At 34.4% G+C, this 14,148-nt stretch overlaps 1 protein-coding gene across 1 annotated transcript in view; it reads right to left on the bottom strand.

Annotated features, from left to right (window-relative positions):
* The window catches only part of LOC308652312 (phospholipid-transporting ATPase ABCA3-like), a gene marked incomplete at its 3' end in the record, with an annotated part of 144,605 nt that overhangs the window by 85,662 nt on the left and 44,795 nt on the right, over window positions 1-14,148 (bottom strand). Inside the window, exons 6-8 of the mRNA XM_081300059.1 lie at window positions 8,475-8,591; window positions 8,014-8,131; window positions 3,354-3,527 (exon numbers count right to left, since the gene is read on the bottom strand). Of these exons, the coding sequence (XP_081156185.1) occupies window positions 3,354-3,527; window positions 8,014-8,131; window positions 8,475-8,591 (409 nt within the window). The remainder of the gene's footprint in view (window positions 1-3,353; window positions 3,528-8,013; window positions 8,132-8,474; window positions 8,592-14,148) is intronic.

Raw genomic sequence — 14,148 nt, 5'->3', positions numbered from 1 at the left:
CCCAAATCCAAGCATATTTATATCTCTGCCCCTGTATTGCCTGGGCAGGTGATGGCCTCATGAGACCATTTTGACTCAGGGGAGAGACTCTGACACAATTCCTGACTCAAGGTGGAGAGGAGGACCCACTCTTTGAAATCAAAAGATCAGGGAACCTCCTCTGAGGCCAGAGATGGGAACAGTCACATTTGGTTTCACATGGGAGCCAAAAACCAAAATAACCTATTCAATGAATGGGCAAATGAACTGAATAGATACTTCTCAAAAGAAGAAGTACAAATAAACAAAAAGCATATCTAAAAAGTTCAACATCTTAGCCATCAGAGAAATGCAAATGAAAAATACAATGAGATTCCATCTCACTTCAGTCATAATGGCTGTCATCAAGAACACAAATAATAATAAATGCTGGCAAAGATGTGGGGGAACAGAAAGTCTTACACACTGTTGGTGTAAATTTAAATTAGTAAAGACAACATAAAAAACAGTATGGAAGCGGCTGGGGTTGTGGCTCAGTGGTAGAGTGCTCACCTAGCACATGCAAGACCCTGGGTTCAATCCTCAGCACCACATAAAAATAAATAAAGGTATTATGTCCAATTACAACTAAAAAATAAATATTTTTTAAAAATAGAGTGAGAGAGAACAACTCCGTTTACAATGTCATCAAAATAGCATGGTTAGAGACACATTTAAACAAGAAATGCAAGCCTGACTCCTATGACACTTTGCTGAAATAAATTAAAGACCTAGATAGGTGGCAATATGGCCTGTATTCCTGGATTCAAAGACCTGTTAAGACAGCAATACTACCCAATGCAGTCTACAGACTCAAAAATCCCAATAGCCCTTTTTGCAGAAATGGAAAAACTGATATAATTAAAATCCATAATCAATTGACAACTCAGCAGTATAACAAAATGAACTACTAATACAGGCAAGAGCATGGGTGAAGAGCAAACACCTTATGCTAAGTGGAATAAGCCAGTGCAAAAGTTCATACACTGTACCATTCCATTTGTGTGACATCTGGAAAAAGTAAAACTACAAGGATGAAGAGCAGGTCAGTGGTTGCCAGGTATTACAGGCTAAGGAAATGTGCAACAACAAAAGGTCAGCACAAGAAATGCATTTGGATAGAGGGAAGTTTTGTGTCCTAATTTCTGTGATGGTTACAGTTGTCTAGACAAGGTGCTTAAATTCACAGAACTTTACACCCCAAAAAGAGCAATTTTACTGAATATAAATTTTAATAATATTTCAAAAGACCTGAGGAAAAGACAAAAAAGGAATATGATGAAAATCTTGATGTCAATAATTTTGACTTATTTGTAATGGACATATTCTATACAAGACACATGCTATTAAAACTTGTTCAAGGAGAATAAATAACCTGAATATTTCTAAGTAAAAAAAAAGTCCCACAAATAATACTACAGGACAACTTAAAAAATTTACCCTTTATGATATACCTACAAAAACACAAAAATACATATGCAAAGAATAAGCCCATTTCACGTTTGTTCTAACAGAAAAATACCATCAGGTGCCATAGCACAATGTGTCAATTTTGTGATCACAAGTAGACTGCACAGATAATGCTGTTCCCAGAAGATGATGATGTAGCTGGAAAATGACTGTCATCGAATAGCATCAGAGCTATCCTAACCTATAATGCAATTCACCACTCACGTGTTGTGGTGTTGCCAGCGCAAAGAAACCTGCTACCCTGCCAGTCATATAAAAGTACAACACATACAATTATGTAGAGTACATATTTGATCATGATATTTAATAAATGACTATGTTACTAGTTTAAATATTTATTATACTATATTTTTATCATTTTAGAATGTACTCCTACTTACAAAAAACACATTTTCTGTAAAATCATATGCCATGATACACTGGCAGAAGCCTCAAATGTATCAGAGACCACGATGAGTGATGGACCAATGTCATCTAGGTTTGTCTAAGTTTGTTCTATAAAATTTGCACAAGGATGAAGTCAACTATTGATGCAGTATTCTGACTGTATTCCCATCATTAAGGGACACGTGATCATATTATCAATTTCCTAAATGTCCATATATAGTTTAAATGAATATAGCATATCCACACAATGTATATGTAAAAATAATGAAGAAAATATATATGTAAAGTCATATGGAATTATTTATACAATATGTTGTTAGAAAAAAGCAAATTGCAAAGAAATATACAGTACAGTACCATTTTTTACAAGAAAGTAAGTAAATAAGTATATATATAAAACCGATATATTTTTGAGTGAAACACAGAAAGGATAAACTACAAATAAGTAAGACTAATACACATGTGTGGGATGTAAGAGCATGAGGAGGGAATGACTCTAAACTGATTATTCTATTATGTTTCTACTTTTTAAAAACTGCAAAATTACATATTCATAAATTTACATTATGTTAATGATGAGGGAGGACTAAAACGGAGTATAAATAAAAACAAAGGTACCTATCCCTAGTTCAAATAAATAATAAAACCACAGTGGAAGTACAAAGAAGACACAGCCAACATTATGTTTGAACACAATATTTCAAGTACAAACTCAGAATAAGTACAAAGTATTTGCTGTTCACAGTAGTATGGATTAGTAGTTGTGTAATTACTTCCTAAGTATTGCAAAACTGAGCAAATAAGCAAATCGATTGAGAATGGTAAGAGTCAAGTTTCTCACAGCTAGAAAGGAAAATAAAATATGGAATGGGGAAAAGCTAGGAAGAAGCCTCTAGGTTGGATTGGAATTAGATGTAACAAAGAACTCACAGAGGTTAATAAGTGGATATCAACCATGGTGTCTTAACCTCAGCACTGACATTTAGAGCTGTATAATTCTATGTTGTGGGTGCTTCTCAGAACTTTGCAGTATATTTAGTAGCATCTCTGGCTCTTGCCCACTTGATGTCAGTAGCACTCCTCAGTCATAACAACAAAAACTAAAAAAATCTCCAGATATTGCCATTATCCTTCAGGTGGAAAAATTAGCTCCAAAAGGAGAACAGTGATAAAGATAAAACATAGACATATGTATTCATGAAAGTATAAATAACTAATATATCACTTATATTACTGTGCTTATTATTTATACTATTTTATTTATATTTGCATGCATGTGTGTATATTATATATACACAATACACAATATATACATAAAATGCACAAATATAATTTTATGATAAATACCATAATCCAAAAAAATAGTTACAAAACATAAAACCATCCCTTATCTGTTACTCCACCACTGACCCCAAATCATTGCCCTTTCTTTCTGGGAATCAAAACATCTAAGGCAGTTTTACAATGGACAGACTCACCCTTCATTTCCAGCTTGCATATTTTTTCAGTCCCCAGACCTAACGCAGTATTTGTAATGAGACAGATGGCCAGCTTCTCACTAAGGCTCAATTCATTATATCTTCTAAGGAACACTAAATATGGAAGGAACGTGACAAAATGGAGGAAACTTGCAATAGAAGTAGCCAAAGAAGCTGAAAAATTAGATGGAAAATATAGTTAGTTGACTTGAGCTAAAGAAGCCTAAAACACAAATTCTCTCATTTTACTACACAGAGATTTATAACCTCTACAAAAGAAGGTAAATCATCTTGCTCAAATCATCTTGGCATCTAGCGCAGTGCTTAACAGGGTAAGTGCTCAATAAATGTTTTTGCTTAAATGAATAAGTTTAGGAAGAAAATTTCTGGAATTTATCCTTCTCCTACTTATGCAATTATCATGAATATTTAATCACATGAAAAAGGACTTATTTTTGTTTATTTAAATTTTCTTCCTCATTTTGATCATGACTACCTCTTCTAACAAACTTGATTACTCTAGTACACTAGTATTCCCATCATAAGAATATGTCTGCATGATTTCCTTGAATTTTAAAATTTTGGTAGATAAAAATGAAAAACTTGGTAGTATTTTTTATACATACTTTTAGTCTACAATACTTCAAATACCTATTTCTGATGACATAGAAGAACATCTAAAACAGACAACAAAATTATAGTTTCCTATAGTTTAGAACTGAAAAATCCTCCAGAAGCCCAGTCTTAAAGGCTTGGTGCTAGGCAAGTGGCACCTTTATGAGATGAAGCCTTATTACGGGAAGTGAGGTCATTAGGGGCATGCCTTTGAAGGGGACATTGGGATGCTGGCCTTCCTCTTCCTCTCTCTCACTTCTGGCCATGAGGAGGTTTCCTCTACTGTATGCTTAATACATGTATTCTTCATACATGTCCTTTGGATAATGATGTCCATCACATTCCACCACCCTTTCTAATCCCCTGTTGCCTCCCTCCCTCCCCTGTCTTCCCTATCTACAGCAAATTGGTGTGGCCAATATGGAAAGCAATATGGAGATTCCTTGGAAATCTGGGAATGGAACCACCATTTGACCCAGATATCCCTCTCCTCAAACTATACCCAAAGGACATAAAAACATCATACTACAGGGACACAGCCACATCAATGTTGATAGCAGCACAATTCACAATAACTAAACTGTGGAGCCAACCTAGATGCCCTTCAGTGAATTAATGGATTAAAAAAATGTGGCATTTATACACAATAAAATTTTACTCAGCAATAAAAGTGAATAAAATCATGGCATTTGCAGGTAAATTGATGTTTACAGTCTTTTGAATGTTCTGTTAGGTTAGGAGCAGTTTTAGGCTTACAGGAAAACTGTAAACTCTCCTCTACCACAACTAGCATTGCTCTATTTTTGACATCTTTCATTGGTTTGTTACATTCATTAAAATTGATGAATCAATATTAATCCAGTACTACTAACTGGTCTATAATTTAAATAAGGGTTTACTCTTTGTTGTATGGTGCAGGGGGGTTAACAAATGCTTAATGTCAAGTATTTATTATTATAACATCATGAACAATAATTTTAGTGCACTATTTTTGTGAAATCACCCTTTGCTTCATCTCTTCATCTCTCTCCCAAATTCCTACAAACTACTACTTGTTTGCTGTTTTTCCTGCCCAACAGTTTCCCCTTTTCTAGAATTAATATGTTATGTTTCACTCCTAGCTATCCACTCCTACCTATGCATTCTGATGAATAGCCAAAAGGTGGAACAATAAAAATATCTACCAATGGATGAAGGCATTTAAAAATGTGGTATATCCATAGAACAGAGTATTATTTGGCCATAAAAAAGAAATAAAGTATTGATACATGTTAATCATACATGAACCTCAAAAACATTCTAATGAAAGAAGCTAGATATAAAAAGTCACTGTATGATTCCATTTAGTTAAAATATCTAGAATAAGTAAATCTGTAGAGACAAAAATAGGTCACTGGTTGTGAGGATCTGCTAGTAAAGGGAATGAAAAGTGACTGCTTATTGCACACAGGGTCTCTTTTGGAAATAAGGAAGATGTTGAGTTAGAAGTGATAGTTGCATAATATTGTGAATGTACTAAATGCCACCAAAACATACACTTTAAAATAGTCAATTTTATTTTGTGCTAATTTTACCTAAAAAACAAAACAAAACTTCAACAAAAACTGAACAATCCATTTATAAAGTAGGCAAAAGATCTGTACAGATATTTTACCAAGGAAAAGATATGAATGGCTGATCTGATAAGAATGTGAAAAATTTTCAACATTAACAATCTTTAAAAAATTTAAATTAAAAACACAATAAGATATTACCACATACTCAGCATAATAACTATAATTAATATATAGATAGTACAAAATGTTGGCAAAGATATAAGGGACTGGAACTCTCATTCACTGCTGATAAGAATAAATATAAGGTATATCCATTTTGGAAGACATTTTTTAAAATTTTTAAGTTAAAATATGAATTTACCTCATATTCCAGCAATTTTACTTCTATGAGAAATGAAAATATCTGTATGTCAATAATCATAGGAGAAATATTCACAGGCTGAGGCAGGAGCACTGTGAGTTCAAAGTCAGCCTCAACAAGTTAGGAAGGCTGGCCCTAAGCAACTCAGTAATACCATGTCTCTAAATAAAAATATAAAAATAAAAAATAAAAAATAAAGCAGAGGCTATATATGTAGCTCAGTGCTTAAGTGCCCCTGGGTTCAATTCCCAGTACCAAGAAAAAAAGAAAAGAAATTTTAAAAAGAGAATGAAACAACAACAAAAACCTGAAAATAATCCAATGACAACTATTGGCTAAATGGATAAGCAACCAAAATGTGGTATATCTATACAAGGAAATATTATTCAGCAATTAAGAAACATTATATCATCCATGTAGAATGTGAATGAAGTTGAAAACATATAAAGTGAAACAATTCAGACACAAGAGTATATATTTTGCCATTCCATATATACCAAATATTAGTAAATTAAAACTATTATGAGATATTTATCATGCCCCCAAATATGCAACAGGTTTTGAAAGAGTTACCAAAAAATATAAAACAATAGAAGCACTGATCTGCTGCTAGGAAGACTGCAAAATTGTACAACCACTTTGGAAACAGTTTGATATGACCTACTAAGGTAACATGTAACACTCTATGACAGACTAGAAATTCCACTCCAAGTTATGTGCCCCAGGAAAACTCTTGCATATCTGCACTGGCTAACATATGCAAGAATGCTCATATTAGTATTATTTGTAATAATACTAATAATAGTAACTAACCAGAAACACCCCAACTATACATCAAGTATGAAACAATAACTGCACGATACTAAGCAGCAGTAAAAATGAAACCAGCTACCCACAACCATATGGAGAAAGCTCAAATTGTAATCCTGAGTTATATAAAAATCATAAAAAAATTTCACCAAAATTAATTAACACACTATTTAATTATAGAAGCAATCATGCTATAAAGAAGAGTAAATCAGAATATCAGTTATTACTATCAGAAAAGGACATACGGAGCAAGTACTAGCAAATTTCTATGTTCTAATATAATAAATGAGGCTATGATGGTTATAAAAAATCTGAAAGGGCTTATAAATCTAGACAAACTATATGCAAACTCATCTGTGGAAAAATAATAGAATGCTATCAATTCATGTGTAGGTTATCCCCTAAAGAATAAATGCGATTTTATTCTTTAGTCAAAAAGTTAATTAAAACAGTAATCATAAAGAAACAAAATACTTTGGATATGTAAGTACATTTTTGTAAGTAAAGGGCTAGAAGAATAAAGAAACATTGTGGAGCTTACAAAATACAAAATTTTCTATACACACACACACACACACACACACACACACACACACATATATATATATTCCTACTTGGAATTTCTATCTGCTGATCATATCCACTGATGTTCTTCACACAGAAACCATACTTTTAATATTTCTGTAATACCTATGGATTGTCATTTTTTTATGGAAGTCGATAAGTTGACACTCTACTTTGAAAGAACAAATTTAGAGAAATGTTCTAGTGATAACAATAAAAAAGTCTTTACCATAATACAATTGTATTTGTGACAGCTAAGAGAAGGTAATATGCTGTTTATCACATAAGATATAAAAATACAAAAGTGAAAAAGGTGAAGATTTGTTATCTTCTTTAAAAAATAAGTGACTACAAAAAAATGGCTACTGAACAATTACCTCTATAAATTCCCCAACTAGTCCAATCTGAATTAGACAGAAAGGGCAGAAAAACAATTCTCTTTGGGTTTTTTTGTTTGGTTGTTTGGTTGGTTTTTACTGTTGTTGTTTGTATATTTGACACTGTTCAAGGTACACCATAAGTGATCTAAAGATTTCAGTAAGTGAATAAATACACATTTCTATATGAACCTATTTTAGTAGATCTTTGCACTTCTTTTTAGATCATTTCACATGCATGTATGATATTTGACTTTTTAGTTAGAAAGTAAGCAGAACCTACATATGAAGTAACAACTAAAGTTTAGAAGGAACTCTCAAATAAAATTCTTAGTCAAAACACTCAGGCTCTTTCACAAAAGGAGCTGTAGACTCACATTTATTGAAGAATGTGGAAATCATAAAGCCAAACATTATTGAGACAATGGCATAAAACAGGAAGAAGACAAAGAGTAACAGCACGTCACTGTGTTGGAGGACTGTCTCATTTACAATCTAGTAAAATAATCAGAAAGGTAGTTCAGTAACATTTTAAGAGATGGCAGAAAACAGGGAGGTGAAGGAACATATCAAACATTTAGTGGCCCTAGCAAAATAGGTTACACAGCTCACTGAGATGGAAATTAACTGAATAACTCATTTCTCACAGAAGGGTCTCTCATATAGGTGTACTGTTTGATTTACTATGAGACTAAAGCATCTTCTGAGCTTCCATAGTGGAGTCAGTGAAAAACACATTTACTTCTCTGAAAACAAAAGTTTGCCTATCACACAATTTCTGTATCCCTCTCAAAGTTTTTTTTAGCTTGTAGCATGCTCCATTCAAATAGATACTTGCCTTGTAAAATAACAGTATACAAAGTATAATGATGACTATTGCATATAAGAATAAGAAAGTAATGAAATACGAAGACCAGAGCATAGCATTACTGAGTCCTATCATGAGCTGGTACTCCTGTGAGAGAATACAAACCAAGTGTCATGAAAAACAGTTTGTAGATTTCAAAATGCATTCACATGTATTATGTGATTTAATTCCTACAACAACCTATATAAGTTAAATATCATCCCCATTTTACAGAGTATGAAATCATGGTGCAAAAATAACCAAATGACCTGATCAAAGACATCCACAAAGTGAGAGGCAGTGCGGTGTCTGCAACTCAGAAATTCTGGGTCCAGTTTTTCCCCAATACCTTGCCAGTTCTGGTTCTGACACAAGAAACACTTTAAACTTTAAAATCAAAAAATAAGACTTCCTTTCTTTTCATTATTTTCTGTTTCCATGAAGGAATAAACCTTCTTGGTTTATTCAACACCACTTCTTGGTATAAAGCATTTTTCTTGATACTTTATGCACGTCAGAGTTTCCAAGTCATAATTTTGTTGACATTTTAAAATAATTTTTGTTATGGGAGGCTACCTTATGCAGTGTAGGATCTTCAAGAGCATCCTTGGCTTCTACCCACTAGGTTCCAGTAACAACTATCCTAGTCATGATAAATGTCCCCAGACATTGGGAGCAAAATTGCCCAAAAGTGAGAACAGCTGCTGTGGAATAAATGCTACTCTTGTCCCACCAGATAAAAGTTAGAAAGTAAGATCCTTTGTCTAGCTGTTTGTTTCTGTGACGAAATACTCGTAAAGAACACCTTAGAGAAGGAAAGATTTGCTTTGGCTCACAGTTTCAGAGGCTTCAGTCCATGGTCAGTTGGCCATAGTTTTGGGCCTGAGGTGAAGGAGAACATGTCTGGCATTCAACTAAAGAATGTTATGTCCCCAAAACAGCATTCCAGGTGGGCCCATCATTTCTCCCATCTAGTGTTCACATTCTCGTGTGGTCCCTTTTGCTGGAGTTATAGTGTTTAAATCAATGGAATTTGGCAAGAGTAATGAAGTGTCGTTTCTGTGATTATGTTACATAGGATTATGGCACTTGTCTCACTTTGAGAAGCTCTCCCTGGCTGTATTTGGATGCTGTTAGCCATGCTGCCCATATGTAAAGTTACTGAGGATAATATCTGGCCAACAACTAGAAAGAAACTAAAATGTTCAGTTCTACAACTTTAAGGACCTAAATCTTAAAGCTTAAACCAATAACCACATGAGTTTAGAATAAAAAATTCTTCCCCTATTCAGCCTCAGATTCTGAGTCCACACTATAGATGATACCTTGACTATATCTTTGCATGAAACCAATGAAGTTGTACCTGATCCAACAGGAAGAACTTCTAAGATGAATGTGAGCTGTTTTAAGCTACTAAGCTGTGTGATATTATATGACAACAAACAATATAACAGTTATGCAAAGAATTGACATAAAATGTGCAATTTATAGAAACAGAAAATAAGTACATCAGAAGTTATGACAACTACATTCAATCTGTTCAGTAAGTATAAGAAAATGAAATAAGAGACATGAGAGATAAAAATATTTGAGATGAAAAATACACTAGGTTATATTAATATATTAAATGCTATAGAAAACTAGTAATATATTAAAAATATATTAACACAGATGATCCAAAGTCATTGAAGAAAAAATTTAAAAAACTAAATAAATAGAAAGGCATGCTGTGTTCATGATTAGAAGATTCAACACAATAATCTAACACATGTCAATCCTTCTCAAATTGTACTATTGATTTAACAGAACTTTTACCAGACACCTAGCAAGTTATTGACTAGATATGAACAGACTGATTCTAAAAAATATGTGTAAAGGCAAAGGAATGAAAAATTAAAATTAATTTTCAAATGAAGAATTATTGGAGTTGAAAGAATCACATTACCCTAGTTTAAGTCTTTCTCTCCCTTCCTGCTCTTCCACCCATATCTATCTATCTATCTATCTATCTCTCTCTCTCTCTCTCTCTCTCTCTCTCTCTCTCTTTCTCAATCAGAGATAATACAGCTTTGGATACCCTGGACACCCAGCTCAATGATGGAAAATAGAATCCAGAAATAGATCCCATCAATATGGCCAGATAATTTTTTTAATGGAGACATGATAGTTTTATTACACTTTGTCCACTATTGAATAAGATTTGGAACTTTTTTATTAATTTTTTTATTTATATATGACAGCAGAATACATTACAATTCATATTACACATATAGAGCACAAAGTTTTCATCTCTCTGGTTGTATACAAAGTATATTCACACCAATTCGTGTCTTCATACATGTTCTTTGGATAATGATGACCATCACATTCCCCATCGTTTCTAACCCCATGCCTCCTCCCTTTCCCTCCCACCCCTCTGCCCTATTTAGAGTTCATCTATTCCTCCCATGCTCCCCCCTCCATACCCCACTATGAATCAGCCTTCTTATATCAGAGAAAATATTCAACATTTGTTTTTTGGGGGGATTGGCTAACTTCACTTAGCATTATCTTCTCTAACTCCATCCATTTACCTGAAAATGCCATGATTTACTCTATCTTATTGCTGAGTAATATTCCATTATGTATATATACCACATTTTTTATCCATTCATCTTCTGAAAGGCATCTAGGTTGGTTCCACAGTTTAGCTATTTTGAATTGGGTGCTATAAACATTGATGCGGTTTTTTAAAAACAGATGATTTTTTAAAATGGTACAAAAATAATTAAACAGTCTTTTCAACAAATTACATTAGGGTATTTGATCATCCATAAAGAGTCTCAACTTAAACCTCAAGGCCTAAGGGGGAAAAAGTCAAAATGGATAATGTTTCTAAAAGGAAAACCATATAACTATACATTTTATGGAAAAAAATCTTTGTGATCTAGGGTTAGATCAAAAAGGATATGAATTACAAATGACACTAAAAGCACAAACTTGATGAATTGTACTTAATCAGAATCAAAAACATTTGCTCTGCAAAAGACACTATTATGAGAATAAAAAGATTTAGATTAGATTAAAAGATACAGATTGAAAATCACATATCTCACAGAGCTCTTGAACCCAGAATAGATAAATAATTTTCTAAACTCTGCAGTAAGAAAATAATCTATTGAAAACAGAGCAAAAGATTTTATCAGACTTTTCACCAAAGCAGAGATATTCATGGCTAATAAATTAGCACATAAAGAAATTCAACATAATTTTAGATCAGGAAGATGCAAATTAAAGTCACAATGAGATACCAATATACACTTTTGGAATTATTAAAATTAAAAAAAAATACCAAGTGCTGAGCAACTGAATCTCTCATACACTATTCATAGGAACTCAAAATATTAAGACCACTCCTGAAAACAGTCTAGCCAGTTCTTATACACTAAAATACATACTTATACATTATCCAACAATCTAAAACTTCCCTTTTTTTATTTATTCTGCAAATAGGTATATATTTGTGTCCACACAAAAGGAATATGAGAATGAAACTTTAATTATATTGCCAATAACTAGAGACAACCAAAATGCTTTTCAGTGGGGACATGATAAACAAATTATAAAACACCCATACCATGGAATACTACTCAGCAATTACAAACAATAACTTGAACAATCTCAGCAGTATTATGATGTGACATAAGAAATCACAAAATATTATATACTGTATGATTCCATTTACATAACATTCTAGAAAAGACAAAATTGCAGTGATGAAGAACAGATCAGATGAAGAACAGATCAGATGAAGAACAGATCAGTGGTTGCCAGGAGGTAAATATAATTACAAAGAGCTAGCACAAATGATTTTGGGGGAGGTAATAAAATTATACTTCAAGAGGAAGGTGAGTACATGAATCTTTGTAACAAAACTTACCGAACTATATGTTATTTTCTTTCCCTACCTCCCTTGAAAAAACATGGAATGCAGCCTACTTTTTTTCAGTACTGGAGATTGAACTCAGAGCCTCACACATGTTAGGCCAGCACTGAGTTACATTCCCATCCCCAAACTGGTGAAATCCTAGCAGGGACTTGGCAAGCCAAGTAGAATATTATACCACAACAACTTCCTACTTCTCTTATGTGATTACGAAAGATATTATCATTAGGACAGGTTATATGAATGACATGAGAACTATTGCATTATTGTAATAGCCCAATACTCAAATATGAAATGACCAAAACAACACAGTGATAAACTTTGATATAAAATATAACAAAACAGAAATGAAGTGGCTAAATTGAAATGACATGAATGACTTACAAACACAAAAGGATAATTATTGCATGATTCTATTTAAATAAAATTCAAAACCAGGGCAACACTAAAATGGGATTTTAAAAGTTAAGGCAGTGATTACCTTTGGGGAAGAGGAAAGGTTTAATGATATGGAAGGAATACAAGGGTGCTTCTAGGTTGCCGGAAATATTCCACTTTTTGATTAGCATCATGGTTCTATGGGGTGTATTCAGGCTTGATAATTCAGTGATCTGCACACATGTGTATTTTGTATGCATGTATCATACTTTAATTAAAAATTTAGAAACAAAATTAATAACCTGAACTACCTGTTTGTATGACATGACCTGGAGACATAAAGAGAAAACTGTAGCTGAAAGTTGGCAATAGATTTCAAAGAGATTACTCATTAGTAAAACAAGAGAAAGACAAAATCAGGAGACAAATAAAGCTTCAAAGTGAACCATTTTAGCTGGAAGGGAAAGGGTTTAATATGAAATAAACCTAAGGGGAAACAGTAGTTAGAAAAACCAACGAGAGAGGATTGAGGCAAGATGGCGGAGTAGAGGACTCGTTATTGGCGTGACTCTGAGTGAGTGGTTGGAAACTCTCCTGCAGAGAGGCCCCCATTCATGAATTTAAGCTTCATGGAGCCTGTGACAACATTTTAAATAGTGGTTCGTTACCAGTGCAGCCCAAAACACAAGACCGGCCAGCAGCGCACGCAGCCCGGGAACCTGCCAGAGACGGGCGGAGTTGAGCGCCATGGAGTTCGGGCAGCCTAGAGACGCAGAGTTTCAGATCCTTTGGGGCTAGAGCACACCAGACTGTGACCCATGTCCACAGGGCACTGGACCGCGGACCGAAGCCTGGACTTAGTAAAAGAACAGCCCAGCTCACCGGACACCCCGGAACGGAAACAGATGATAACCATCTTGGAAAATCTACCTCATCAGCCTTGGGCCATGTAACAGGAAGCGAGATTGGTGTCTGAACAGGTGTGTCCCAGCCCCGCCTCTACCCAGTTGTGATAACTCAAAACCTTTCTTGCCAGCTCTTGGTGGGCGTGAATATCAGAGCCAAGTGAAACTGAGAAGGTGCCTGATCTCCAACTCCCCCTCTCTCAGCTGTAATAACCCAAAACCTTTCTTGCCAGCTATGGGGGGCGTGGCTATCAGATGGAATAAGAGGTTGCCAGTTTCCAACTCCCCCTCTCCACAGCTGTGATGACTTGGTGACTACCCAACACAGAGGTAGGGCTCAGTTGATCAGAAGCACGGGGCAGCCAGGACCCTGCAAACCCAGAGTGAACCCAGGGCTGTGGATAAGAGTCCCAGTAATTGGGGCCTGGAAGGCAGGAGAAGTGAGGGGAATAACTCA

This window comes from Spermophilus citellus, assembly GCF_964194105.1.
Source record: "Spermophilus citellus genome assembly, chromosome: 6".
NCBI lineage: Eukaryota > Metazoa > Chordata > Mammalia > Rodentia > Sciuridae > Spermophilus > Spermophilus citellus.
Note: the sequence above shows the minus strand (reverse complement) of the source record. Positions and strands in the feature narration are given on the sequence as shown.